Here is a 26,749-nt window from a genome sequence, read left to right as displayed (position 1 = left end):
GCAGGTGAGGGGTGCAGGTTTGGGGGTTCAGGTGTTGGTGCAGGTTTGGGGGTTCAGGTGTTGGGGCTCACAGGTGAGAGGTGCAGCTTTGGGGGTTCAGGTGTCGGGGCTCACAGGTGTTGGTGCAGGTTTGGGGGTTGAGGTTTGGGGGGTTCCTGCCTGCGGTTCCAGTGAATTTTCAGGAATTCGGCTCTGGCAAGCCCACCTTCCAGCCCCCCGAGCCCACCCCAGCTCTGAGGCGCCGTTTCATTTGGATTTTCCTGCAAGGAAACTTCTCCCTGCCCAGCCCCGGTTCTTTTTCACGATGGGGAAAATCTGCCTTAGCCTGGAATTCCGGAGGATTGTTGGGAAGCAGATCAGGGAAATCCCCCCGTGAAACACCCCTGTGTCCCCCAGCCCTGAGGCACCGCTGAATTTAACGTTTTTTCACTGGGAAGCTTTTCCCTGCTTAGCTCTGATTCATTTCCGTGATGGGGAAAATCTGCATTATCCTGGAATTCCAGGGGATTGTTGGGAAGCAGATCAGGAAAATCCCCCAGCCCTGAGGCACCGCTGAATTTAACCCCGTTTTTACCCCAGGAAGCTTTTCCCTCCTTAGCCCTGATTCTTTTCCATGAAAATTAAAATCTCCATTATCCTGGAATTCCTGGGTTTTTTTGGGAAGCAGATTAGGGAAATCCCCCCCTGTGTCCCCCATCCCTGAGGCACCGCTGAATTTAACCCCATTTTTACACCAGGTTCCCTACTTAGCCCTGATTCTATTCCATGAAAAGGAAAAAGGAAATCTGCATTATCCGGGAATTCCACGGAATTGTCAGGAAATAGATCAGGAAAATCCCCCCCTGTGTCCCCCAGCCCTGAGGCACTGCTGAATTTAACCCCATTTTTACCCTGGGTAAAAATTTTTACGCTTTTCCCTACTTAGCCATGATTGTATTCCATGAAAATGAAAATCTCCATTATCCTGGAATTCCAGGGGATTGTTGGGAAGCAGATCAGGGAAATCCCCCCGTGAAACACCCCTGTGTCACCCAGCCCTGAGGCACCGCTGAATTTAAGCCCATTTTTATCCTTTTCCTTATTTAGCCATGAGTCTATTCCATGAAAATGAAAAAGAAAATCTGCATTGTCCTGGAATTCCATGGAATTGTCAGGACATAGATCAGGAAAACCCTCAGCCCTGAGGCACCGCTGAATTTAACCCCATTTTTACCCCAGGAAGCTTTTCCCTGCTTAGCCCTTCTTTTTTCACGATGGAGAAAATCTGGATTATCCTGGAATTCCATGGAATTATCAGGGAATAGATCAGGGAAATGCCCCCCTGTGTCCCCCAGCCCTGAGCACCGCTGAATTTGATTTTTACCCCGGGACGCTTTTCCCTACGTAGCCCTGATTCTATTCCATGAAAATGAAAATCTGCATTATCCTGGAATTCCAGGTGTTTTTTTAGGAAGCAGATCAGGAAAATCGCCCAGCCCTGAGGCACCGCTGAATTTAACCCCGTTTTTACCCCAGGAAGCTTTTCCCTACTTAGCCATGATTCTATTCCATGAAAATTAAAATCTTTATTATCCTGGAATTCCAGGTGTTTTTTTAGGAAGCAGATCAGGAAAATCGCCCAGCCCTGAGGCACCGCTGAATTTAACCCCGTTTTTACCCCGGGACGCTCTTCCTTATTTAGCCATGAGTCTATTCCATGAAAACAAAAAAGAAAATCTGCATTATCCTGGAATTCCAGGGTTTTTTTTGGGAAGCAGATCAGGAAAATCCCCCAGCCCTGAGGCACCGCTGAATTTAACCCCGTTTTTACACCAGGTTCCCTACTTAGCCATGATTCTATTCCATGAAAACAAAAAAGAAAATCTCCATTATCCTGGAATTCCATGGAATTATCAGGAAATAGATCAGGAAAATCCCCCCCTGTATCCCCCTGCCCTGTGACACCGCTGAATTTGATTTTTACCCCGGGACGCTTTTCCCTACTTGGCCATGATTCTATTCCGTGATGGGGAAAATCTGCATTATCCTGGAATTCCATGGAATTGTCAGGAAATAGATCAGGGAAATCCCCCCCTGTATCCCCCAGCCCTGCGACAGCGCCGAATTTAACCCCGTTTTCACCCCGGGACGCTTCTCCCCTCGCCCCAGCCCGTGGGGGTGGGCGGTCTCCGTTATCCCAGGAGCCGGGGTCCCATATTTCTTTCTCGGGAGATAAACATCCGCCGTCTCGCAGCTCTCACCTACCACTACGAGAGCCAGTGCCTGCCCACGCCGGGCGCCTGGCTGGCGCACCAGCTGCCCGTGTGGCTGCAGAAGCTCAGCGTGGTGGCCACCTACGTCATCGAGGTGGCCGTGCCCCCGCTCTTCTTCGCGCCCCTGCGCCGCCTGCGCCTCTTCGCCTTCTACTGCCAGGTGGGCGGGGGGCTGCAGGGACACCCCTGGGTGCGCCCGGTGTCCCGTGTGGCCATCGGGCTGGTTGTGCCCCCACCTTGTGCCAGGGGGGTTCCCGTGGGGCTGGGCTCATCATTCTGGGGGTGCTGTGTCATCTGTCCCCCAGCTCCTTGCCCACCTTTGTGCCCCACATTGTGCCAGGGGGATTCCCGTGGGGCTGGGGTGGGCTCATCATTCTGGGGGTGCTGTGTCATCTGTCCCCCATCCCTGTGACCCCCTCTGGACCCCCTTTGTGCCCCACATTGTGCCAGGGGGGTTCCCGTGGGGCTGGGGTGGGCTCATCATTCTGGGGGTGCTGTGTCATCTGCCCCCCAGCTCCCTGACCCCTTTTGTGCCCCCACGTTGTGCCAGGGGGGTTCCCCATGGGGCTGGGGTGGGCTCCTCACTCTGGGGGTCCTGTGTCATCTGCCTCCTTGACCCCTTTGTGCCCCCCATTGTGCCAGGGGGGTTCCCCTGGGGCTGGGGTGGGCTGCTTGCTCTGGGGGTGCTGTGTCATCTGTCCCCCATCCCTGTGACCCCCTCTGGACTCCCTTTGTGCCCCACATTGTGCTTGGGGGGTTCCCGTGGGGCTGGGGTGGGCTGCTCGCTCTGGGGGGGGGCTGCAGGTGCTGGGTGTCCCTTGCCCCCTGTGATCCCATGGGTCCTTTTGTGCCCCACATTGTACCACAGGGGTTCCCATGGGGCTGGGGTGGGCTCCTCGCTCTGGGGGTGCTGTGTCATCTGCCCCCCACCCCTGTGACCCCCTCTGGACTCCCTTTGTGCCCCCCATTGGGCTTGAGGGGTTCCCATGGGGGTCTCCCCAGAGCTGGGCTCAGCTCCTCGCTGTGGGCACTGGGGAGTGAGGTGCCCACACTGGTTTGGCTGGTTTGGGGGTGCCCACACTGCTTTTGGGGTGTTCACATTGGTGGTGCTGATTTGGGGGTGCCCACACTGGTTTTGGGGGTGCTCACACTGGTTCAGGGGGTGCCCACACTGGTGTCCACACTGCTTTTGGGGTGCCCACACTGGTGCTGCTGCTTTGGGGGGTGCCCACACTGGTTTGGGGGTGCCCACACTGCTTTTGGGGTGCCCACGCGGGTTTGGGGGGTGCCCACACTGCTTTTGGGGTGCTCACACTGGTGCTGCTGCTTTGGGGGTGCCCACACTGGTTTGGGGGGTGCCCACACTGCTTTTGGGGTGTTCACATTGGTGGTGCTGCTTTGGGGGGTGCCCACACTGGTGCTGCTGGGTTTGGGGGTGTCCACACTGGTTTGGGGGGTGCCCACACTGGTGGTGCTGATTTGAGGGGTGCTCACACTGGTTCAGGGGGTGCCCACACTGGTGCCCACACTGGTTTGGCTGGTTTGGGGGTGCCCACACTGGTGCTGCTGGGTTTGGGGGTGCCCACATGGGTTTGGGGGTGCCCACACTGCTTTGGCTGGTCTGGGAGTGCCCGAGCTGCTTTTGGGGGGTGCCCACACTGCTTTTGGGGTGCCCAAGCCTCCCTGTGCCCCCCCCGCCCCCCAGGTCCTGCTGCAGGTCCTCATCATCCTCACGGGCAACTACAACTTCTTCAACGCGCTGACCATCGTGCTGGCCTTCTCCCTGCTGGACGAGGAGCACGTGGGGCGCTGGCTGGGCCGGCCCCGCCGCAGGCACGGCGCCGGTGAGACCCCCGGGAGCCCCCCGCCCCGGGGGGGTGCTGAGGATCGGGGAGCTTCAGTCCCGTGGTCGGGGGGGGGCTGCAGGGACCCCTGCCAGCGTCCCCAGGGTGCCCCAACCCCGTCCTGGAGCTGCAGAGGGGCTGGGGACAGGGAATGGAGGGACAGGACACAGGGAATGGCTCCCAGTGCCAGAGGGCAGCGCTGGATGGGAGCTTGGGAATCAGGAATTGCTGCCTGGGCTGGGATTGCCAGAGCAGCTGTGGATCATCCCCTGGATCCCTGGCAGTGCCCCAGGCCAGGCTGGACACTGGGGCTGGCTTGGGGACAGTGGGAGGTGTCCCTGCCATGGCACGGGTGGCACTGGGGGGCTCTGGGCTCCCTTTAACCCAAACCATTCCAGCATTCCCTGAATCCTCCCTGGAGCTCCAATGCCTCCGAGCCAGGAGGAGGAGGAGGAGGATTTCCTTCCCGTCAGCAATCGGGGAATTAACGAAGGACAAATGACCCCGTGTCAGGCCCCGTCCATCCTGGGGTCCCTGTCCCCCCTCCCAGGGGTCTCCCACCCCTCGCAATCCCGCACCCCAGCGCGGCCCCGCTGCTCCCGGGCCCTTCCCTGCGGCGTCCCTGGTTTTAGCTGGGGATGAGGACGCACCCCTGGGTGCCCCCGGGGCCGTCGGGGGGGGGTGGTCCCAGCCCCTGGGGCCGGCTCTGAGCCCCCTCCCCGCCCCAGGCTGGCCCCCCAGCGCGGGCTGGCTGCTGGCCACGCTGCTGGAGCTCGGCACCTACGGCCTGCTGCTCTACTGGACCGTGCGCTGCTTCGGCCTGGAGCTGGACTGGGACAGGAAGGTGCTGGAGTCCCGAGTGGGTACGTGTGGGGCTGGGGGCGTGTGTGGGGGGCACTGTGGTGGGGACACAGAGCAACCACACGGACACGAGAGATTCCTCAGGGCAGAGGGTTCCTCAGCACAAGGCTGAGCCAAGGCCAGAGCCCCTCTGCCTGCTTAGTTCTGACTTTTTATCCATTTGTGGGTCTGGAGTTTTCACCTCCCAGCCCAGTGGCCAGAGCAGCCGTCAGTTACAGTTGTTTTCAGGTCAGAAATGCTCAAACAAAGGACAGGGAACCAAAACCAAAGGATTTGTTTATGTTACACCTGTGAGAGAAGGCAAAACCCGCTCCTAACGCTGTACAGCAGCTAAAGGGTCTGACTCGGTGTTAGGAACCAAAAGGCTTTAAAAAGCTCCGAACAGGCGGGGTGGGGGGGCAGAGCCCCCTCCCCGTGGGGCACGGAGCCCCCGGCCCCACGCTGTGCCCGTGGCTCTCTCCCCGCAGCGTTCACGTACCACGAGTTCAGCGCGTGGCTGCGCGCCGTGACGCTGCCGCTGGTGGGGCTGGCGTTCCTCTCGCTGTCCTGGGAGAGCCTGGCCGCCGCCTACCGGTGCGCCGGGGGGCGCGGGGGGTCCCCGGGGTGTGGGGGGCGCGGGGGGTCCCCAAGAGCGTGGGGGGCACGGGGTGTCCTCAGGGCATGGGGAGTGCCCAGGGTGTCCTCGGGGCGTGGGGTGACACTGGGGTATGGGGTGACACTGGGGTGTCCCCGGGGGGTGTGGGGTGACACAGGGGCGTGGGGGGCACGGGGTGTCCCCAGGGCGTGGGGTGACACTGGGGTGTCCCAGAGGGGTGTGGGGTGTCCCCAGGGGTGTGGGGTGTCCTCAGGGGTGTCCCAGGGGTGTCCCCAGGGTGTGGGGTGACACTGGGGTATGGGGTGACACTGGGGTATGGGGTGACACTGGGGTGTCCCCAGGGTGTGGGGTGTCCCTAGGGGTGTCCCTGAGGGGTGTGGGGTGTCCCCAGGGTGTGGGGTGTCCCCGAGGGGTGTGGGGAGAACACTGGGGTTCCCTAGGGTGTGGGGTGACACAGGGGTGAGGGGTGTCCCTAGGGGTGTGGGGTGTCCCCGAGGGGTGTGGGGTGACACTGGGGTGTCCCCAGGGGCATGGGGTGTCCCCAGGGGTGAGGGTGACACGGGGGACCCCCCAGGGATGTGGGGTGACACTGGAGTGTCCCCAGGGGTGTGGGGTGTCCCCGAGGGATGTGGGGTGACCCTGGGGACCCCCCAGTGCCGTGGGGTGACACCGGTCCCACTCTGGGAGCCGCCAAGGGCCGCCCCCTCTCCGGGGTTGGAGCCGTCAGACCCGGTCTGGGGGGGTTGAACCCCCAAACTTGGGGGGCTGAGCCCCTCTGCCCCCTCATCCCCCCCCCCAGCTGCGCCTGCGTCCGCGGATGCTTCTGGAAGCTCTGGGCCACCCTGCAGTGGGCCGTGATGGCCACGGCCACCGTCAGCCTGTTCGCCGTCAGCCTGGTGAGGCGGGGGGCCGCGGGGCGCCCGGGGACCCCTGGGCCCCCCAGGGTGTCACGGAGCCCCCCAGGGTGTCACGGAGCCCCCCTGAGCCCCCCAGGGTGTCACGGAGCCCCCCAGGGTGTCATGGAGCTTCCCTGAGCCCCCCAGGGTGTCATGGAGCCCCCCCCGAACCCCCCCAGGGCATCGCAGAGCCCCCCCAGGGTCTCTCAGAGCCCCCCCAGGGTGTCCCAGAGCCCCCCCAGGGTGTCTCAGAGCCCCCCTGAGCCCCCCCAGGGTGTCCCAGAGACCCCCTGAGCCCCCCCAGGCCACCACAGAGCCCCCCCAGGGTATCCCAGAGCCCCCCCAGGGTGTCTCAGAGCCCCCCCAGGGTATCCCAGAGCTCCCCCAGGTTATCTCAGAGCCCGCCAGAGCCCCCCCGAGGATATCCCAGAGCCCCCCCCGGGTATCCCAGAGCCCCCTGTGCCCCCCAGGTGCCCTTCACGTACATCGAGCACGAGTCCAACGGGAAGCTGTGGCCCGGCATCCACCGGCTCTTCGGGGCCGTGGAGCGTTTCCAGGTGGTCAGCTCCTACGGGCTCTTCCGCAGGATGACCGGCGTGGGCGGGCGGCCCGAGGTCATCCTGGAGGGCAGCTACGACGGGCACAGCTGGACGGTGAGGGGTGGGCACGGGCGGGCACAGCTGGACGGTGAGGGGTGGGCACGGCTGGGCACAGCTGGACGGTGAGGGGTGGGCACGGCTGGGCAGTGAGGGGCGGGCACAGCTGGGCTCAGCTGGGCAGGGATGGGCACAGCTGGGCACAGCTGGACAGTGAGGGGTGAGATGGGCACAGCTGGATGGTGGGTGGGCACAGCTGGGCACAGCTGGATGGTGAGAGATGGGGTGGACACAGCCGGGCGGTGTGGGGTGGGATGGGAACGTGGCCTCGGGGCTGGGAACGCGGTCTGAGCCCAGCGAGCCCGGGCCTCTCCCAAGGCTCGGTTTTTCCTGCCGAGGAATTGCCCCTGGAGCTCCTCCTGCCAGGGCAGGGTGAGGCTCTTGGGTGGGTCAGGTTCTGGGGATGTCCTGCCCCAGAATCCGGGATTTGGGGTGAGGTTTTCCTGTGGCTGAGGTGACTCTGGGCTCCTGGTTGGATCGGGTTCTGGAGCTGTCCTGCCCCAGAATCCGGGATTTTGGGTGGGAAGGTGTTTTCCTGTGTCTGAGGTGACTGGGCCCTTGGTTGGATCGGGTTCTGGAGCTGTCCTGCCCCAGAATCCTGGGATTTTGGGTGGGAAGGTTTTCCTGTAGCTGAGGTGACTCTGGGCCCTTGGTTGGATCGGGTTCTGGAGCCGTCCTGCCCCAGAATCCCGGATTTTGGTGGGAAGGGCCGTTCCAAGCCGGCGCCACGCGGAGCTCGGCAGGGTTTGTGCCGTGCCCCGTTCCCGTGCCAGCCGTCGCCGCTCCCGCAGGAGATCGAGTTCATGTACAAGCCCGGCAACGTGAGCGCGGCGCCGGCCGTGGTGGCCCCGCACCAGCCCCGCCTGGACTGGCAGCTCTGGTTCGCGGCGCTGGCACCGCACCAGGGCAGCCCCTGGTTCAGCGCCCTGGTGCTGCGCCTGCTGCAGGGACAGCGCGACGGTGCGACGCGGGGACGCGGCTGGGGGGCGTGGGGCAGGGGGACACGGGGACATGGGGACATGGGGACACGGAGCTGGGGGGCATGGGGACATGGGGGACACAGGGACATGGGGACATGGGGCTGGGGGACACGGGGCTGGGGGACATGGGGACATGGGGCTGGGGGACACGGGGACATGGGGACGTGGGGCTGGGGGACATGGGGACACGGGGACGTGGGGCTGGGGGACACAGGGACATGGGGACGTGGGGCTGGGGGACATGGGGACACAGGGACACGGGGCTGGGGGACACAGGGACATGGGGGACACAGGGCTGGGGGACACGGGGACACGGGGCTGGGGGATGTGGGGACACGGGGACATGGGGCTGGGGGACACGGGGCGTGGGGACACGGGGCTGGGGGACATGGGGCTGGGGGACACAAGGACATGGGGCTGGGGGACACACGGCTGGGGGACACGGGGACATGGGGCTGGGGGACACGGGGACACGGAGCTGGGGGACATGGGGACACAGGGACACGGGGCTGGGGGACATGGGGACACGGGGCTGGGGGACACGGGGATGGGGGACACGGGGACGTGGGGCTGGGGGACACGGGGACGTGGGGCTGGGGGACACGGGGACATGGGGACGTGGGGACACGGGGACATGGGGCTGGGGGACACAAGGACATGGGGCTGGGGGACGTGGGGACACGGGGCTGGGGGACACAGGGCTGGGGGATGTGAGGACATGGGGACACAGGGACACGGGGCTGGGGGACACAAGGACATGGGGCTGGGGGATGTGGGGACATGGGGATGTGGGGGACATGGGGACACAGGGCTGAGGGACGTGGGGCTGGGGGATGTGGGGACACGGGGAAATGGGTCTGGGGGACACAGGGCTCGGGAACACGGGACATGGGGACGTGGGGCTGAGGGACATGGGGACACAGAGCTGGGGGACACAAGGATATGGGGCTGGGGGATGTGGGACACTGGGACATGGGGACACAGGGCTATGGGACATGGGGCTGAGGGACGTGGGGACACGGAGCTGGGGGACATGGGACACGAGGCTGGGGGACATGGGGACACGGGGACATAGGGCTGAGGGACATGGGGACATGGGGGACGGGGACACAGGTCTGGTGGACACGGGGCTGAGGGACATGGAGCTGGGGGGCCATGGGGACACAGGAACATGGGGATACGGGCTGAGGGACATGGGGACATGGGGCTGAGGGACATGGGGACATGGGGCTGGGGGACATGGGGCTGGGGGACACAAAGGACACAGAGACACGGGGCGTGCGAGTATCCCCCCAACATCGGCACCGCCGTGGGTTTGGGGTGTCCCCTGCAGCATTCTGGGGTGTCTGTGTTTGGGTTTGGTGCTCCCATGGCCCTGGGGGTGTCCCCTGCTGGGTTTGGGGTGTTTCCACAGCCCTGGGGCTGTCCTGGGCTGTGTTTCTCTGTCCCCCGGCTGCACTTCGCTGTGGCCTCACTGTTTCTCTGTCCCCTGGCTGTGTTTCTCTGTCCCCGGGCTGTGTTTCTCTGTCCCCTGGGCTGTGTTTCTCTGTCCCTGGCTGTGTTTCTCTGTCCCCTGGGCTGTGTTTCTCTGTCCCTGGCTGTGTTTCTCTGTCCCCTGGCTGTGTTTCTCTGTCCCCGGGCTGTGTTTCTCTGTCCCCGGGCTGTGTTTCTCTGTCCCTGGCTGTGTTTCTCTGTCCCCCGGGCTGTGTTTCTCTGTCCCTCGCTGTGTTTCTCTGTCCCTGGCTGTGTTTCTCTGTCCCTGGCTGTGTTTCTCTGTCCCCTGGCTGTGTTTCTCTGTCCCCGGGCTGTGTTTCTCAGTCCCCGGGCTGTGTTTCTCTGTCCCCCGGGCTGTGTTTCTCTGTCCCCGGGCTGTGTTTCTCTGTCCCTCGCTGTGTTTCTCTGTCCCCGGGCTGTGTTTCTCTGTCCCTCGCTGTGTTTCTCTGTCCCCTCGCTGTGTTTCTCTGTCCCTGGCTGTGTTTCTCTGTCCCCGGGCTGTGTTTCTCTGTCCCTCGCTGTGTTTCTCTGTCCCCTGGGCTGTGTTTCTCTGTCCCTGGCTGTGTTTCTCTGTCCCTGGCTGTGTTTCTCTGTCCCTGGCTGTGTTTCTCTGTCCCCGGGCTGTGTTTCTCTGTCCCTGGCTGTGTTTCTCTGTCCCTGGCTGTGTTTCTCTGTCCCCGGGCTGTGTTTCTCTGTCCCTCGCTGTGTTTCTCTGTCCCCGGGCTGTGTTTCTCTGTCCCCGGGCTGTGTTTCTCTGTCCCCGGGCTGTGTTTCTCTGTCCCCGGGCTGTGTTTCTCTGTCCCCGGGCTGTGTTTCTCTGTCCCCGGGCTGTGTTTCTCTGTCCCCGGGCTGTGTTTCTCTGTCCCTGGGCTGTGTTTCTCTGTCCCTGGCTGTGTTTCTCTGTCCCCGGGCTGTGTTTCTCTGTCCCGGGCTGTGTTTCTCTGTCCCTGGCTGTGTTTCTCTGTCCCTGGCTGTGTTTCTCTGTCCCCGGGCTGTGTTTCTCTGTCCCTGGCTGTGTTTCTCTGTCCCCGGGCTGTGTTTCTCTGTCCCCGGGCTGTGTTTCTCTGTCCCGGGCTGTGTTTCTCTGTCCCCGGGCTGTGTTTCTCTGTCCCCGGGCTGTGTTTCTCTGTCCCCGGGCTGTGTTTCTCTGTCCCTGGCTGTGTTTCTCTGTCCCCGGGCTGTGTTTCTCTGTCCCCGGGCTGTGTTTCTCTGTCCCTGGCTGTTTCTCTGTCCCTGGCTGTTTCTCTGTCCCCTGGCTGTTTCTCTGTCCCCTGGCTGTGTTTCTCTGTCCCTCGCTGTGTTTCTCTGTCCCCTGGGCTGTGTTTCTCTGTCCCTCGCTGTGTTTCTCTGTCCCCCGGGCTGTGTTTCTCTGTCCCTCGCTGTGTTTCTCTGTCCCCCGGGCTGTGTTTCTCTGTCCCCCGGGCTGTGTTTCTCTGTCCCTGGCTGTGTTTCTCTGTCCCCGGGCTGTGTTTCTCTGTCCCTGGCTGTGTTTCTCTGTCCCCGGGCTGTGTTTCTCTGTCCCTGGCTGTGTTTCTCTGTCCCCGGGCTGTGTTTCTCTGTCCCCGGGCTGTGTTTCTCTGTCCCCGGGCTGTGTTTCTCTGTCCCCGGGCTGTGTTTCTCTGTCCCCGGGCTGTGTTTCTCTGTCCCCTGGCTGTGTTTCTCTGTCCCCGGGCTGTGTTTCTCTGTCCCTCGCTGTGTTTCTCTGTCCCTCGCTGTGTTTCTCTGTCCCCTCGCTGTGTTTCTCTGTCCCCCGGGCTGTGTTTCTCTGTCCCTGGCTGTGTTTCTCTGTCCCTGGCTGTGTTTCTCTGTCCCCGGGCTGTGTTTCTCTGTCCCCGGGCTGTGTTTCTCTGTCCCTGGCTGTGTTTCTCTGTCCCCGGGCTGTGTTTCTCTGTCCCTGGCTGTGTTTCTCTGTCCCCGGGCTGTGTTTCTCTGTCCCCGGGCTGTGTTTCTCTGTCCCTGGCTGTGTTTCTCTGTCCCTGGCTGTGTTTCTCTGTCCCCTGGCTGTGTTTCTCTGTCCCCGGGCTGTGTTTCTCTGTCCCCGGGCTGTGTTTCTCTGTCCCCTGGGCTGTGTTTCTCTGTCCCCTGGGCTGTGTTTCTCTGTCCCTGGGCTGTGTTTCTCTGTCCCCGGGCTGTGTTTCTCTGTCCCCTGGCTGTGTTTCTCTGTCCCCAGGCTGTGTTTCTCTGTCCCCGGGCTGTGTTTCTCTGTCCCTGGCTGTGTTTCTCTGTCCCTGGCTGTGTTTCTCTGTCCCCGGGCTGTGTTTCTCTGTCCCCGGGCTGTGTTTCTCTGTCCCCGGGCTGTGTTTCTCTGTCCCTGGCTGTGTTTCTCTGTCCCTGGCTGTGTTTCTCTGTCCCCGGGCTGTGTTTCTCTGTCCCTGGCTGTGTTTCTCTGTCCCCGGGCTGTGTTTCTCTGTCCCTGGCTGTGTTTCTCTGTCCCCGGGCTGTGTTTCTCTGTCCCCGGGCTGTGTTTCTCTGTCCCCTGGCTGTGTTTCTCTGTCCCCTGGCTGTGTTTCTCTGTCCCCGGGCTGTGTTTCTCTGTCCCTCGCTGTGTTTCTCTGTCCCTCGCTGTGTTTCTCTGTCCCCTCGCTGTGTTTCTCTGTCCCCCGGGCTGTGTTTCTCTGTCCCTGGCTGTGTTTCTCTGTCCCTGGCTGTGTTTCTCTGTCCCCGGGCTGTGTTTCTCTGTCCCCGGGCTGTGTTTCTCTGTCCCTGGCTGTGTTTCTCTGTCCCCGGGCTGTGTTTCTCTGTCCCTGGCTGTGTTTCTCTGTCCCCGGGCTGTGTTTCTCTGTCCCCGGGCTGTGTTTCTCTGTCCCTGGCTGTGTTTCTCTGTCCCTGGCTGTGTTTCTCTGTCCCCTGGCTGTGTTTCTCTGTCCCCGGGCTGTGTTTCTCTGTCCCCTCGCTGTGTTTCTCTGTCCCCGGGCTGTGTTTCTCTGTCCCCTGGGCTGTGTTTCTCTGTCCCCTGGGCTGTGTTTCTCTGTCCCCGGGCTGTGTTTCTCTGTCCCCCGGGCTGTGTTTCTCTGTCCCCGGGCTGTGTTTCTCTGTCCCCGGGCTGTGTTTCTCTGTCCCCGGGCTGTGTTTCTCTGTCCCTGGCTGTGTTTCTCTGTCCCTGGGCTGTGTTTCTCTGTCCCCGGGCTGTGTTTCTCTGTCCCCTGGCTGTGTTTCTCTGTCCCCTCTCTGCATTTCTCTGTCCCTGGCTGTGTTTCTCAGTCCCCGGGCTCTGACACACCCTGTCCCGCAGTGATCCGCCTGGTGCAGACGGATGAGTCCCGGTACCCGTTCCACGCCCGCCCGCCCACCTTCGTGCGGGCCCAGCTCTACAAGTACTGGTTCACGGCCCCCAACGAGGGCAGGTGAGCGGGGAGGGGTCACCTGAGCCCCCAGCCCGGCCTGGGGGAGGATTTGGGGTCACCTGAGCCCCCAGCCCGGCCTCGGGGGGGGATTTGGGGTCACCTGAGCCCCCAGCCCGGCCTCGGGGGGGGATTTGGGGTCACCTGAGCCCCCAGCCCAGCCTCGGGGGGGGATTTGGGGTCACCTGAGCCCCCAGCCCGGCCTCGGGGGTGGATTTGGGGTCACCTGAGCCCCCAGCCCGGCCTCGGGAGGGGATTTGGGGTCACCTGAGCCCCCAGCCCGGCCTCGGGGGGGATTTGGGGTCACCTGAGCCCCGTGTGCCCCCAGCCCGGGCGCGGCGCCGTGGTGGCGGCGGCAGCACGTGCAGGAGTTCTTCCCCGCCGTGTCCCTGGGACACCCCACGCTGGAGTCCCTGCTCAGCCAGCACGGCCTCAAGGTGGGTGACCCCTGCCTGGGGCCTGAGACCCTCCCTGGGGCCTGACCCCCATCCCTCCACAGCCCTGAGCCCCCCGATGTGCTCCCGATGTCCCTTCCCTCGCCCCCAGCTCCCTCCCCGTCCCTATTCCTTTGCCCTCTCTTCCTTCCCCTTGATCCCCTCCCTGAGCCCCTTTCTTCACTCTCTGACCCCTTTCCCTCACCCTCACCCCCTTTTTCAGCCCCTGAGCCCCCTTCCCTTATCCTGACCCCATTCCCACACCCCTTTTCCAACCCCTGACCCTTTTTCCTCTGCCCCAATCCCTTTCCCCTCCCTGAGCTGCTTTTTTCACCCTCTTCCCTCACCCTCAACCCCTATTTTCAGTCCCTGAGCCCCCTTCCCTCCCTCTCCCCAGACCCTGACCCTCTTTCTCTCTCTCTCAGCCCCTCTTCTGACCCCAACTCTGCTTCCTTGGCTCCCTGACTCCTCCCTCACCCCGACCCCATTCCCACACCCTTTTTCCAGCCCCTGACCCTTTTTCCTCCGGCCCCAACGGCCGTTTCCCCGCTGTCCCCCCAGGACAAGCCCCCGGCTCCGCGGCGCCGAGGCGACGCCGTCCTGCCGCGGCTGCTGTCCCGGCTGCGCCGGCTGTGCCAGCCCTGCTCGGGCCCCGTGCTGCTCTGGTCCCTTTACCTGGCGGCCGCCGGCGCGGGGCTGCTGCGGGCCCTGGCCCGGAGAGCGCGGGGGGCATCGGCCCCCGGCCGCCACAAAGCGCCCCGGGAGCGGGGCGAGCGCGAGGGGGCACGGGGCACCGAGGGGGCACGGGGCACCGAGGGGGCACGGGGCACGGCAGAGGGGACACGGCCCGAGGGCAGGCACGGCAATAAGAGGAGGAAGTAGCTCCCCCCACCCCAAAAAAGCCAGCGAGGGAGCGCCCGGGTCGGTGCCCAGGGTGGGGGTGGCAGTGCCTTCAGCGCCGTGCGGGGTGGGGACGCGAGCCAGGGCTTGGGGACATCTCCCCAGGGCTTGGGGACATCTCCCTGCTGACTGTGGGGACATGAGACAGGGCTTGGGGACATCTCCCTGCTGACTGTGGGGACGTGAGCCAGGGCTTGGGGACATCTCCCCAGGGCTTGGGGACATCTCCCTACTGACTGGGGACGCGAGCCAGGGCTTGGGGACATCTCCCCAGGGCTTGGGGACATCTCCCTGCTGACTGTGGGGACAGTCCCCAGGGTTTGGGGACATCTCCCTGCTGACTGGGGACATCTCCCCAGGGCTTGGGGACATCTCCCTGCTGACTGTGGGGACATGAGCCAGGGGCTTGGGGACATCTCCCTGCTGACTGTGGGGACCCCTCCCCATGGTTTGGGGCTGCCTGGGGACGTGTCCCCGTGTCTTGGGGAGCCCTTCCTGGTGTCAGGGGACTGTGTCCCAGTGCCCGGGGACACCTTGGGGACCCTGCCCCGATGCCCAGGGACACCTTGGGGGCCCGGCCCCAGTGTCAGGGGACTCGGCCCCGATGCCCAGGGACCCCCAGAACCCCCCCCATGCCCCACAGAAGGGGGGCTCAGCACAGGTCAGGGGCTCAGAGCGGGTTGGGGGCTCTGTGCCCGCGGGCTGGAGCAGTTGGGGCAGCGCCAGCCCTCCGGTTCCCCCGCCCAGCCCCTCAGGCCACTTTGGGGTGCCCCCCTGGGCTCTTTGGGGTGCTCCCCACACCCCCCCCCCACAGCCTCTGCCCATCCCGCCGTTCTCCCCGGCCCCGGCTCAGCCCAAACCCAGAGGTTTCCTATAATTTTCTAATTAAAGCCTTTGACATTCCAGCCCTGCGCCTCTCCTGGAATTTGGGGAGAGGGGGCCCAGAGCACAAACAGATTTATTGTAGAGCCCCGGGGAGGGGTCCGGGGGTGCTGGGGGGGGCCCGGCAGCATTTCGGGGGGTCACCAGCAGAGCTGGCCCGGGCAGTATTTGTCGATGAGGCCCTGGTAGTACGCGCGGAGCTGCTGCACGTCCGGCAGCTCCTCCTGCTTGGTGTACAGGTCGAACTTGCTGCGGGGGGCAAACGGAGCGGGGGGGTCAGTCCGGGGGGGTTGAACCCCGCCAAAGCCGCGGGGAGGGGTCCGGCCGAGCCCCCAGCCCCTGCCCGGGCACGCACTTGAGCTCCCGGAGCCAGGGCAGCATGCGGCGGTCCTCCTCGGAGCACAGGTGCTCGTAGTCGCCGTGGGCGTGCCAGGGGTAGAAGGAGTGGAAGCGGACCATGTAGAAGGCCTGCGGTGGCGCCGCGGGGGTTAGGGGGCTCCCCCCCCCGCAGCCCCAAACCTGCCGGGGGTCCCCGAGCCCCCCGCCCCAGGCTGAGCTCACCTCCTTGGGCAGGGCGAAGTTGTTGAATTTCATCACTTGGTACATGTACTCTGGAAGGGAGGGGGGCCGTGGGGAGGGGTCGGGCCCACACCGGGGGGGGACCCCGAGAGGTGCAGACCCCCCCCCCAGAGTCACAGAGCCCCCCCAGAGTCACAGAGCCCCCCAGAAGAGCGGCCCCTGCCCCACACCGAGGGCTGCAGTCCTCGCTTGGGGGGCCCTGGGGGGCTCAGCGCAGCCCCCGGGGGGGGCACCAGCGCTCCGTTTTGGGGGCGGGGGGCTCTGCCCCGAGGGGGGGGACCCCCCCCAAACTCACCGTCGTGACCCCAGGACATGAGGACGTTCTCCAGGCCGCAGCCGGGCTGGTACATCCCGCACTCGGTGCTGGGCATGGGGCGGGGGGTGAGGGGCTGGACCCCTCCCAAAAATGGGCCGGGGGTGCAGCCCCCGACCCCCCCCCAAACCCCGCCGGGGGTCCCGGCTCACCTGTACCGGGGGTCTTTGGTGTCGGGGTTGTCGTGGAAGGTGGAGTCCGCGTAAACCACCGAGCTCTGCACCTTGCAGCCCACCGGGAAGGTGTCCCCGACCACGGCCCACTGCCGGGGGGGGCACGGGGGGGTCACAGCTCCCCCCGAGAGACCCTCCCCGAGCCCCCCGCCCAGCCCCGCGCTCACCTGCGGCTCCCCGAACAGCACCAGCACCTTGCCCAGGTCGTGCAGGAGCCCCACGAGGTGGAACCAGTCTGGGGGCGAGCGGGGCCGCGTCAGCCGCGGGCCGGGGCGGGACGGGGCCGGGGGCGGGGGGCGAGGGGCGGCCCCTACCTTTGTCGGGGTGCGCCCGGCGGATCCCCTCGGCCGTCTGGAAGGCGTGGAAGGAGTTGGGGAAATCCACGTCGGGGTCGGACTCGTCCACGAGCTGATCCAGCAGCTCCAGCGCCTCCATGGCGCTCATCCTGCGCCTCGAGCAGGAGCCGTACTGCGCGCTCTGGGGACACGCGCGACACCTTGGGGGACGCCGCCACCGCTCCCCGGGGGCTGCGAGCGGGGGTCGGTGCCCCCCGGAGGGGCAGGGAGGGCTGGGACAGCCCCGGGGACAGCGGGGGACGGCGGTGCCCACCTTGGCGCGGACGAACTCCACGGTCTGGTGCGTGTGCATGAGCAGGTAGGTGCCGAAGACGCGCCCGATGCGCTCCCCCTCCTGCGGGACGGCGGCGGCTGGGGCTGGGGGCGCTCCGCGGGGACCCCCGCCCCCGGCCCGGGACCCCCGGGACCCCTCCCCTCACTCACGGTGTAGTTGCGGAGCTCCGTCCTGGTCCGGTCGGGTTTGGGATCCTCGGAGGGGTCGGGGCCCTGCGGGGGGACGGGGGGTGAGGGACAGGAGGGGACAGGGACAGGAGGGGACATGGACAGGAGGGGAGGGGGACGGGGACAGGGACAGGAGGGGACAGGGACAGGGACAGGAGGGGACAGGGACAGGAGGGGACAGGGACAGGAGGGGACAGGGACGGGGACAGGAGGGGACAGGGACGGGAGGGGACGGGGACAGGAGGGACTCAAGGACGGGGACAGGAGGGGACGGGGACAGGAGGGGACAGGGACGGGAGGGGACAGGGACAGGAGGGGACGGGGACAGGAGGGACTCAGGGGTCCCATCCTGCCCCCCCCCTCGCCCGAGCAATGCAGGGACAGGGACAGGGGGACACTGGCACCGAGGAGAGACCTGGTGGCGTGGGATGACACCACGGCAGGGGGTCACGCTTTGTCACACACGATCACACCGTGTCACACGGTGTCACATACTATCACACGCTATCACACACTATCTAGCACACAATGTCACACTTTATCACACGGTGTCACACTTTGTCACACTTTGTCACACTTTGTCACACGGTGTCACACATCACCACGCGCTGTCCCCAGTCCCCGGGGGGGTCCAGCCCAGCTTGTCCCCGGGCGGTGACCGCAGTCCGGGGGTCCCCTTTGGGGACACCGTGGGGGTGCTGTGGGACCCCCCCCGGGCTGGCCCTGACCCCCAACCCCCCCTCACCCCTCCCCGTGGCCTCGGGACCCCCCCCACCTGCAGGAGGGACCCCTAAGCCGGCACCTTTTGGGGTGGGTCCCCCCAGCAGGGCCATGCCCGAGGGGGGGTGTCCTCTGTCCCCCGGGCGCGTGTGTCCCCCCCCGTGAGTGCCCGAGCCCCCCGTGCCCGCGCTCACCGCCTGCGGCCTGCTCATGGCGGCTCCCGAGGCTCTGCCGGGGGCAGCGGCCGCGGGACCCCCGCGTTTATGGCGGGGGGTGGCGCGGGGGGGCCCCGCGGGGACAATGGGTGACAATCGGTGACCAGTTAACCCGGCCCGGTTAATGTTTGACCCCGCGCCCGCCCCGGGGGGCTGCGGCTCCCGGAGGGGGCTGGGGGCACCCCCGGGATGGGCACCCCCAGCCCCCGTGACGCCCCCCAGGGTGGAGTGACCCCGAGGGGACACGGGGAGAGGGACCGGACATGGGGACACCGCGGGGACACCGGGCTGGCACTGCCACCCTCGGGGGGAATGGAGGGAGCGGAGCCCGCGGGGACAGCGCGATGGGCAGGGTGGTGACAGGGCACGGACACGGACACGGGTGGGCACGGACATGGGTGGACATGGCCAGGACAGGGCACGGACACGGCCGGACATGGGCACGGACACGGCCGGACATGGGCACGTGTGGGCACAATAGGGCACGGACACGGCCGGACATGGGCACGTGTGGGCACGGACACGTGTGGGCATGGCCAGGACGGGGCACGGACACGGCCGGACATGGGCACGTGCGAGCACGGCCACAGCTGGCGGGTCCAACCGGGAATGGACACGGCCGGACGGAGGTGGGACAGGGCACGGACACGGCTGGCAGGCACGGGTGGGCACGGACACGTGTGGACATGGGCAGGACGGGGCATGGACACGGCCGGACATGGGCACGGACACGGCTGGACATGGGCACGGACACGGCTGGACATGGGCACGGACATGGGCAGGACAGGACACGGACACGGCCAGAGGTGGGCACGGACATGGGCAGGACAGGACACGGACACGGCTGGCAGGTCCAACCGGGCATGGACACGGCCGGACGGAGGTGGGACAGGGCACGGACACGGCCGGACGTGGGCACAGCCCCTCCGGGGATGCGGCAGGGGTGGCACACACACGTGAGTGTCCCCACTGTCCCCACGTTTGTCCCCACACCCCTGTGGACGCTGGCACTGCCTGGCACCTCCTGCCCCCAAGGGTGCCTGTCCCTGGACACCCCCTGTGCCATCCCTATGGGATCGCTGTGCCCCATCCCTATGGGATCGCTGTGCCCCATCCCATATCCCATCCCTATGGGATCGCCGTGCCCCATCCCATATCCCACCCCATGGGATCACCGTGCCCCATCCCATATCCCATCCCATATCCCATCCCTATGGGATCACTGTCCCCATCCCTATGGGATCACCATGCCCCATCCCATATCCCACCCCTATGGGATCACTGTGCCCCATCCCATATCCCATCCCTATGGGATCACCATGCCCCATCCCATATCCCATCCCTATGGGATCACTGTTCCCCATCCCATATCCCATCCCTATGGGATCACCATGCCCCATCCCATATCCCATCCCTATGGGATCACCGTGCCCCATCCCATATCCCATCCCTTTGGGATCACCGTGCCCCATCCCCACAGGGTCACTGTGCCCCATCCCATATCCCATCCCTTTGGGATCACCGTGCCCCATCCCATATCCCATCCCTATGGGATCACCGTGCCCCATCCCATATCCCATCCCTTTGGGATCACCGTTCCCCATCCCCACAGGATCACTGTTCCCCATCCCATATCCCATCCCTATGGGATCACCGTGCCCCATCCCTTTGGGATCACCGTGCCCCATCCCATATCCCACCCCACCCCATGGGATCACCGTGCCCCATCCCATATCCCATCCCTATGGGATCACCGTGCTCCGTCCCGGCTCCTCCTCACTCTCTTTCTTTATTCCACGCGCTCCAGGATTCCCGGGAAGCAGCGCCGCTCCGCGCCCTGGGGCAGGGGGGGTCGGGCACCCAGGGGGGGCACCCGGGGGAGGGGACAAAGGCCTGGGGACCCCCTGCGCCCCTCGGCAGCTCCACGGGGGGCTGGGAAGTCCTGGGACACCCACGGGGTGAACACAGCTCCGGGGGGCAGCGGTGGGATCCCATCCCAGAACCGACCAGGACACCCGGGGGATGGACACCCGAGGGACAGCCAGGGGACACCCAAGGGACACCCGAGGGACACCCGAGGGACAGCCAGGGTACAGCCAAGGGACAGCCAGGGGACAGCCAGGGGACACCCGAGGGACAGCCAAGGGACAGCCAGGGGACACCCAAGGGACAGCCAAGGGACAGCCAGGGGACACCCGAGGGACAACCAGGGGACACCCGAGGGACAGCCAGGTGCTTCGGGAATGGGAGGCTCCTGGGAGGATTTGGGGTGCCCTGGAGTGTTTGGGGTGCTCTGGGATTGGAGATGCCCTGGAGTGTTTGGGGTGCTCCCGTGGGAATGGGGTGCCCTGGGAATGGGGGTGCTCATGGTGCCGGGGTGCCCTGGAGTGTTTGGGGTGCTCTGGCAATGGGGTGCCCCGGGATTGGAGATGCCCTGGAGTGTTTGGGGTTCTCCCGTGGGAATGGGGTGCCCTGGGAATGGGGGTGCTCCCGGCAGGACAGGGCTGCTCTGGGAATGGGGGCTGCTGCTCTTGGGGGGCTGCTCCCAGGAGGGCGGGGGTGGGACAGTGACCTGGGGTCACACACCCCTGTCCCACCAGGCCTATGGGGTGACAGCGGCACCCCGGGGTGACAGGGATGTCACACACGTCCCCTCGTGTCCATCGCCCCGTGCGGGCACCCACCGAGGCTGCGGGGACACGACGTGGGGGCGTCCCCGAGGCCGCAGCAGTGGGGCACAGGGACCCCCAACTTTCCGCTGCCCCCCACATTTGGGGACATCTCCCTAGGGCCAGCTCCTGGGTGACACAGGTGCCAGGGGAGGGGACAATGTCCGTGCTGAGGAGGGCAGGACCCGCCCTGGCCCCCGGCAAGGTGCCAGCCCCAACCGGGACCCCGCAGAGTCCCCGGCCCCAGTGTCACCCCGCGGGACCCGGGGAAGGCCCGGGGAGCCGGGGGGGCTCCGGGGGGGCTCCGGGGGGGCTCCGGGGGTGCCGCGGCAGGCACGGCAATGCTGAGTCAGCAGCAGAAGCTCGCACAGGGTCCCGGTGCTGCTGCGGTCAGCGCGATTCCCTCCGGCCCTTGGACCCGGCCCGGACTGACCGGCCACCGCCGGCCACTCCCGGTCACCGCGGGCCACCAGCAGAGGCCACTCTGAGCCACCGAGAGTCACCGCGGGCACGCACCCATCGATCGCCCCGAGTCTCTCCGCCGGTCACCGCGGGCCGCCTCCGGCCACCGCGGGTCACCTCGGGCCACCAGCTGTCCCCACGGGGCCACCGCCGGCGGCCCCCGGAGCTCCGAGCTCCATCGGGGGGTCCCGGCGAGCGGAGCCCCGCGGGCAGGAGGAGGAGCCCGGCCACGAGTGCCCGAGGCAGCGCTTGAGGGGGGGTCCCGCGGGGCGGGGGCGCGCCCCCTCCTCAGCCGTAGCTGTGCGGGCTGTTGGGGTTCATGGGGGACGAGTCCCTGCGCCCCCACTGTCCCCGCAGCTGCCACAGGCGGTGGCTCAGGTTCTGCACCTGGCAGGTGCCCAGCACGCAGCCCACCCGCACCAGGTGTCCCCCGGAGTGGCGGCGGCCCCGGGGAGGGCGGGGGTCGCGCCGGGGGTCGCGCCGCAGGATGAGGCGCCGGACGTGCCACGGCGGGGGTCGGGGGGCGAACCACGGGCGGTGCCGGGGGACCGGGGCTCGGCGTCGCAGCGTCCCGAGGGGCCGCGGGGCCGGGGGCTCTGCGGGGAGAGCAGCGATCCGCTCCGGGGGGCTCCGAGCCGGGGGGAGCCTGCGGGACAGGAGGGACACGGTCAGGGGGACAGGGAGGGGAGGAGGAGGAGGAGGAGGAGGAGGAAGCAGGGCAGCAGCCGCTACCTGCAGGCGCACACGTAACCCGAGCACACGCACACGTGTCCCGGGCACCGCCGCGGCTCCCCCGCGCCCACGGCGGCGACCCCCGCCCCATTCTCACGGCCCCCGCCCCCACGTGCCCCCCCGCCCCCAGAGAGCCCCCCCCGTGCCCTCCTCGGTGCCCCCCGCCCCGGGGTCGCCCTTTTCTCAGGGGTCCCAAGGAACTCGAGCTTTCGGTCCGGTTCTTCATCCCGTCCTTCTCTTTGTCCTTTTCTTTTTAATATTTCCTCCCCATTTTAACCCCAGCCCAGCCCAGCCCAGCCCAGCCCGCCCCTCAGCCACGGCAGGAGCTGCCCCAGTCCCCCCCCAGTGCCAGGGCTGCCCCTCCCGCACCCCGCGGCCGGACGGGGCTCCCCGAGCGGGGACACGCACACGCGTGGGGGGGGGCTGTCCCCACCCCATCCCAGCACCCCCCAGATCCCCCCCGGGCACCCACACCGGCCCCGGGCACAAAATCCCAATCCCGGCGTGTGCCGGCCCTCGGCGGCGCTGGCACACCTGGCACACCTGGCACACCTGGCACACCTGGCACAACCCGCACACCCCGCACACCCCGCACACCTTACACACCCCGCACACCTTACACGCCTCACGCACCCCGCGTCCCCCGGGGTGGGGGTCTGGCAGGAGCCGCTGTCCCGGGACCCCCCCGATCCCCCCAGGTGCCCCCAGGTGCCCATCCCGGGCAGCTGCGGGGGCGCGGGGGGGACGCGGAGGTGCGGGAAAAGGGGGTGCGGGAGGGCAGGAGGAGCGGGGAGGGGGCGAGGGCAGGGGAGAGGGCTGGGGGTCGTTCCGGGCAGGAGCCGAGAGGGGAGAGCGGGCAGGGGGCGAGAGAGGGATCGGGACAGGAGATAGGGGCAGAGAAATCGGGACAGGGGGATCGGAGAGGGATCGGGGCAGGGATCGGGACAGGAGATAGGGGCAGAGAAATCGGGACAGGGGGATCGGAGAGGGATCGGGACAGGGATCGGGATGGGGGATAGGGACAGGGGGTGCGGAAGGAGTCAGGGCAGGGGGTGCGGGCAGAGGTGCGGGCAGGGATCGGGGCAGGTTCCCTCACCTGCGGGCCGGCAGGGCCCGGCCGTGGGGCAGCTCCAGCAGGCACAGCGCGAAGCTGACGCAACCCAGCGCCAGCGGCGCCGGGGCTCGCATGGCCGGGACGGGACGGGCCGGGACGGGACGGGCGGCGGAGGCTGCGGGAGAGACGGAGCGGGTGGCTCGGGGTGGGCTCGGCCGGGGGGGTCGCGCTGGGCTCCGGCTCCGGATCGCAGCCCCGTTCTCCTCCTGCTCCCGCTCCGCTCCCTCCCTGTGCCGCGGCCCGGGGCTGGCGCGGGGTCCCGGCGGTACCTGGCCGGGATCGGGGCGCGATGGGCTCGGGCTCGGGCTCGGCTCGGGTCTGGCTCGGGTCTGGCTCGGGTCTGTCCCGGCTCGGGTCTGTCCCCGCTCGGCGCTGCCGCTCCCGGCCCCGGCCCAGGTTAAATATCGCCGGGGCCGGCGGGCGGGAGGAGCCCAAGGGGACGGGAGGAGCCGCGGGCGGGAGCAGCCCCGCACCGCCCTCGGTTCCGCACCTTCCCCGGCACCGCAACCCCCCCAAATCCCCCAGCGCAGCACCCCCGGCCCCTTCCAGACCCCTCACTGTCCTTTCCAGACCCTTCACTGCCCCCAAGCCCTTCGGCCCTCGCCGGCTTCGCACCTTCCCCGGCCCCTCCCCGGTTCCGCAGCCCCCCGGCCCCGCATCTGCCCTGGCACGGCCCCAGCCCCGCACCGCCCCCGGTACCGCGCGTCCCCCGCTGCCCCCGGGAGCTTCCCGGCAGGGCTGGGGCTGGGGGAGCGGCCCTGGGGCCGGGCCGGGCAGCGGGACCCGCTGGAGGGGCTATTGGGGGGTCAGGGCGCCTCCCGCAGCCCCGGTGGTGCCCCGTGCCACGTCGCCCTGCCGCGTCCTCCCGCCTGGCACCGCCGGGAGCAGCGGGGCCCCCCCGACATCTCCCCCTGCCCTGAGCCCACCCAGCGCCCCCAGTACGGAGAGCCCCCTGTGCCCCCCCGGCCTCGCTCCGCGCTCTAAAGCATCACATGGCGCCTTGTAGAACAATTAAGGAATGTAAATCCGCAGGGATCAGAGCGCTCCCGCTCCTGCCGGGCAGCAGCTCCCCCAAACCGGGGGTGGTGGGGTTCCCGAGGCGGGGGGGAGCAGGCGCTGGGGGCTCCCGGGGGGCTGCTTCTGAGCTGGGCAGCCAGAGCTGGGCAGGGGAGGGGGTCCCCGCAGCTTCCCCTGGCCGGGACCCCCAAGTCCTGCTCCGGGCCGGTGCTGCCGGTGGGGCAGGGGGCGAGGACCCCCAGGGTGCCCGAAGCGGCCAGGAGCCCCGGGGTGGGGGTACCCTCCATCCCCCCCACCGCGGCTTCGCCAGGCCGAGGGGCCGGGGGCCTCCGCGTGCCCGGAATCGCTGGGATTCTTCCGCATTATCGCGACACAAAGGCTGCACACACCCGCGCCCTGCGGGGGGATTTGGGGCAGCACCTGATCCCGGGGGGCTGCGGAGCGGGCGGGGGGCGCGGGGCGGGCTGAGCGCCCAGCGGGGCTGTGGGCACGGCCGTGCCCCCCCCGGCCCCCGCACGGCTCCCGGGGAATTCCTGCGGCGTGCCGGGCTCTTCCGCTGGGGCTGCCCCCGCCAAAGAGAGAAAAACCCGGCTGGAAACAACGCCGGGAGCCGCGGGTGGGCTGCGGGGGACGCCGCACCCCGCGCTGAGCCCGCGCCGTGTCACCCTGAGGATCTCAGGGGGTGACGTGTGTCACCCAGCACGGCCCCGGCACGGCGCCAGCACCCCAGGGCCGTCCCGGGGGTCCTGGGCTGGGGGACCCCCCACCCCTTCCCCAGGACCTCGTGCCACCCGCGTGGGGCAGTGCCAGCCGCTGTCACCCCCGGGGACAAAAGCGTGTCCCCAGGATGGGTGTCCCCAGGATGGGTGTCCCCAGGATGGGTGTCACCAGAACGAGCCTGGGCACAGGAGGGGGCTCTGGGGACGTGGCAGGGGTCCCGCTGAGCCCCCCGGCCCCGCAGAGCGCCTCTCCCTCCTCCTCCTCCTCCTCAGGGGTCGCCATTCCGGGGGCACTGGGGAGGATCCGGGTGCTGCCTCCCTGCCCGGTCACCCCGGCACCGGGTGATCCCCTGGAGCCACCCCGGGAGCTGCTGTCACCCGGTGTGTCACAGCTGGAGCCACCCCGGCAGCTGCTGTCACCCGGTGTGTCACAGCTGGAGCCACCCCGGCAGCTGCTGTCACCCGGTGTGTCACAGCTGGAGCCACCCCGGCAGCTGCTGTCACCCGGCCGTGCCACCGCTGCCATCCCCGGGTCACCTCATCCGTCCCCGGGCCCCGGCAGCACTTTCCCTCTCCCTCTCCCTCTCTGCTGGCTCCCGGCCCTGGGAACCCAGGAGAAGGTTTAATTAGCTTAATTGCCTGCTGGCTGAGGCCCCGGGGCAGGGCGGGGGCTGGGAGCAGCACCCGCAGCCCCGCTCGGGTCACCCCAAAAAGCGCCTCTGGGTGCTGGGACCCTCCAGGGCTGTTCACCCTGTCCCGGAGCAGCTCCCGCCGTGTCCCGGCAGGGTCGGGGGACACAGCCGGGACCCCCTGCCCTGAGCCCACCGGGACCCTCCGGCCGTGACCCCCCGAGCCGTGTCCCGCCGGGAGCGGGGACCGTGGGCTCCGTGTCCGGGCCGCGGGAACGGCCGGGAATTGCCGGGAGAGGGAAGGAAAAAGCGCGTTGGACAGCGCGCAGGCACGTGAGTGTCCCCAGGGTCACCCGTGCCACCAGGGTCACCAGTATCGCCAGTGTTCCCAGTATCCCCAGCATCCTCGGGATCCCCAGTGTGCTCAGAGTCCTCAGTGTCCCCCATGTCCCCAGCATCACCAGTGTTCCCAGTAGCCCCAGCATCGTCGGGATCCCCAGTATTGTCAGGGTCCCCAGTGTCCCCAGGATCTTCAGGAACGCCATTGTCCCCATTGTCCCCATTGTCCCCAGTCCCCAGCAGCAGCCCTTGCCCGAGAGGATCGCGGGCACACGGCAGCACCGGGCTCTGCACGTGCCTCGTGTCCCCGTGTCCCCGTGTCCCCGTGTCCCCGTGTCCCCGTGTCCCCACACCCTCGCCCTGTGCCCGCTGGTGCCACCGCGGGTCCCGCGCAGCCCCTGCGCCCGTGTCACCCGCGGCCACCACGGCCCGTGGCGCGGGCAGGACTGCGGTGCTGGCAGGCGGCAGCAATCCCTGCGGTGCCAGTCCCTGCGGTGCCAGTCCCTGCGGTGCCAATCCCTGCGGTGACAATCCCTGCGGTGCCAGTCCCTGCGGTTCCAGTCCCTGCGGTGCCAGTCCCTGTGGTGCCGGTGCCAATCCCTGTGGTGACAATCCCTGCCGTGACAATCCCTGCGGTGCCAGTCCCTGCAGTGCCAATCCCTGTGGTGACAATCCCTGCGGTGCCAGTCCCTGTGGTGCCAGTCCCTGCAGTGACAATCCCTGAGGTGCCAATCCCTGTGGTGCCAGTCCCTGCAGTGCCAATCCCTGCGGTGCCAGTCCCTGCAGTGACAATCCCTGCGGTGCCAGTCCCTGCAGTGCCAATCCCTGTGGTGACAATCCCTGCGGTGCCAGTCCCTGTGGTGCCAGTCCCTGCAGTGACAATCCCTGTGGTGCCAATCCCCGTGGTGACAATCCCTGTGGTGCCAATCCCCGCGGTGCCAATCCCTGTGGTGCCGGTGCCAATCCCTGCGGTGACAATCCCTGTGGTGCCAATCCCAGTGGTGCCAATCCCTGTGGTGACAACCCCTGCAGTTCCAATCCCTGTGGTGCCGGTGCCAATCCCTGCGGTGACAATCCCTGTGGTGCCAATCCCAGTGGTGCCAATCCCTGTGGTGACAACCCCTGCAGTTCCAATC

At 67.1% G+C, this 26,749-nt stretch overlaps 3 protein-coding genes across 3 annotated transcripts; 1 reads left to right on the top strand and 2 right to left on the bottom strand.

The window, feature by feature from the left end:
- Nucleotides 1-2,136: 2,136 nt before the first annotated feature.
- LMF2 (lipase maturation factor 2) lies at nt 2,137-14,235 on the top strand (the record flags this gene model as incomplete). Its single annotated transcript, XM_040061428.2, has 10 exons — nt 2,137-2,412; nt 3,958-4,096; nt 4,825-4,959; nt 5,425-5,530; nt 6,352-6,448; nt 6,919-7,101; nt 7,896-8,064; nt 12,811-12,922; nt 13,248-13,356; nt 13,915-14,235. Coding segments are annotated over 10 exons (1,647 nt in total), but the record flags the coding sequence as incomplete, so codon positions are not given.
- Nucleotides 14,236-15,149: 914 nt separating this feature from the next.
- On the bottom strand, nt 15,150-17,960 carry MIOX (myo-inositol oxygenase). Its single transcript, XM_040062194.2, has 10 exons — nt 17,912-17,960; nt 16,980-17,042; nt 16,810-16,890; nt 16,515-16,677; nt 16,368-16,435; nt 16,180-16,289; nt 16,010-16,077; nt 15,697-15,746; nt 15,491-15,603; nt 15,150-15,384 (listed from the first exon to the last, which is right to left on the bottom strand). The coding sequence occupies exons 1-10, from the start codon at nt 17,927-17,929 to the stop codon at nt 15,276-15,278; spliced, it is 843 nt and encodes a 280-aa protein (XP_039918128.1). The 5' UTR covers nt 17,930-17,960; the 3' UTR covers nt 15,150-15,275.
- A 3,391-nt stretch (nt 17,961-21,351) lies between these two features.
- On the bottom strand, nt 21,352-22,983 carry ADM2 (adrenomedullin 2). The gene is made up of 2 exons (XM_040061427.1): nt 22,892-22,983; nt 21,352-21,709 (listed from the first exon to the last, which is right to left on the bottom strand). Exons 1-2 carry the CDS (start codon nt 22,981-22,983, stop codon nt 21,352-21,354), a joined length of 450 nt encoding a protein of 149 aa, XP_039917361.1.
- Between the last annotated feature and the right edge of the window lie 3,766 nt (nt 22,984-26,749).

Source organism: Hirundo rustica, chromosome 4, assembly GCF_015227805.2.
Source record: "Hirundo rustica isolate bHirRus1 chromosome 4, bHirRus1.pri.v3, whole genome shotgun sequence".
NCBI lineage: Eukaryota > Metazoa > Chordata > Aves > Passeriformes > Hirundinidae > Hirundo > Hirundo rustica.
The sequence above is the reverse complement of the archived record's forward strand: the minus strand, read 5'-3'. Positions and strand labels throughout refer to the sequence as shown.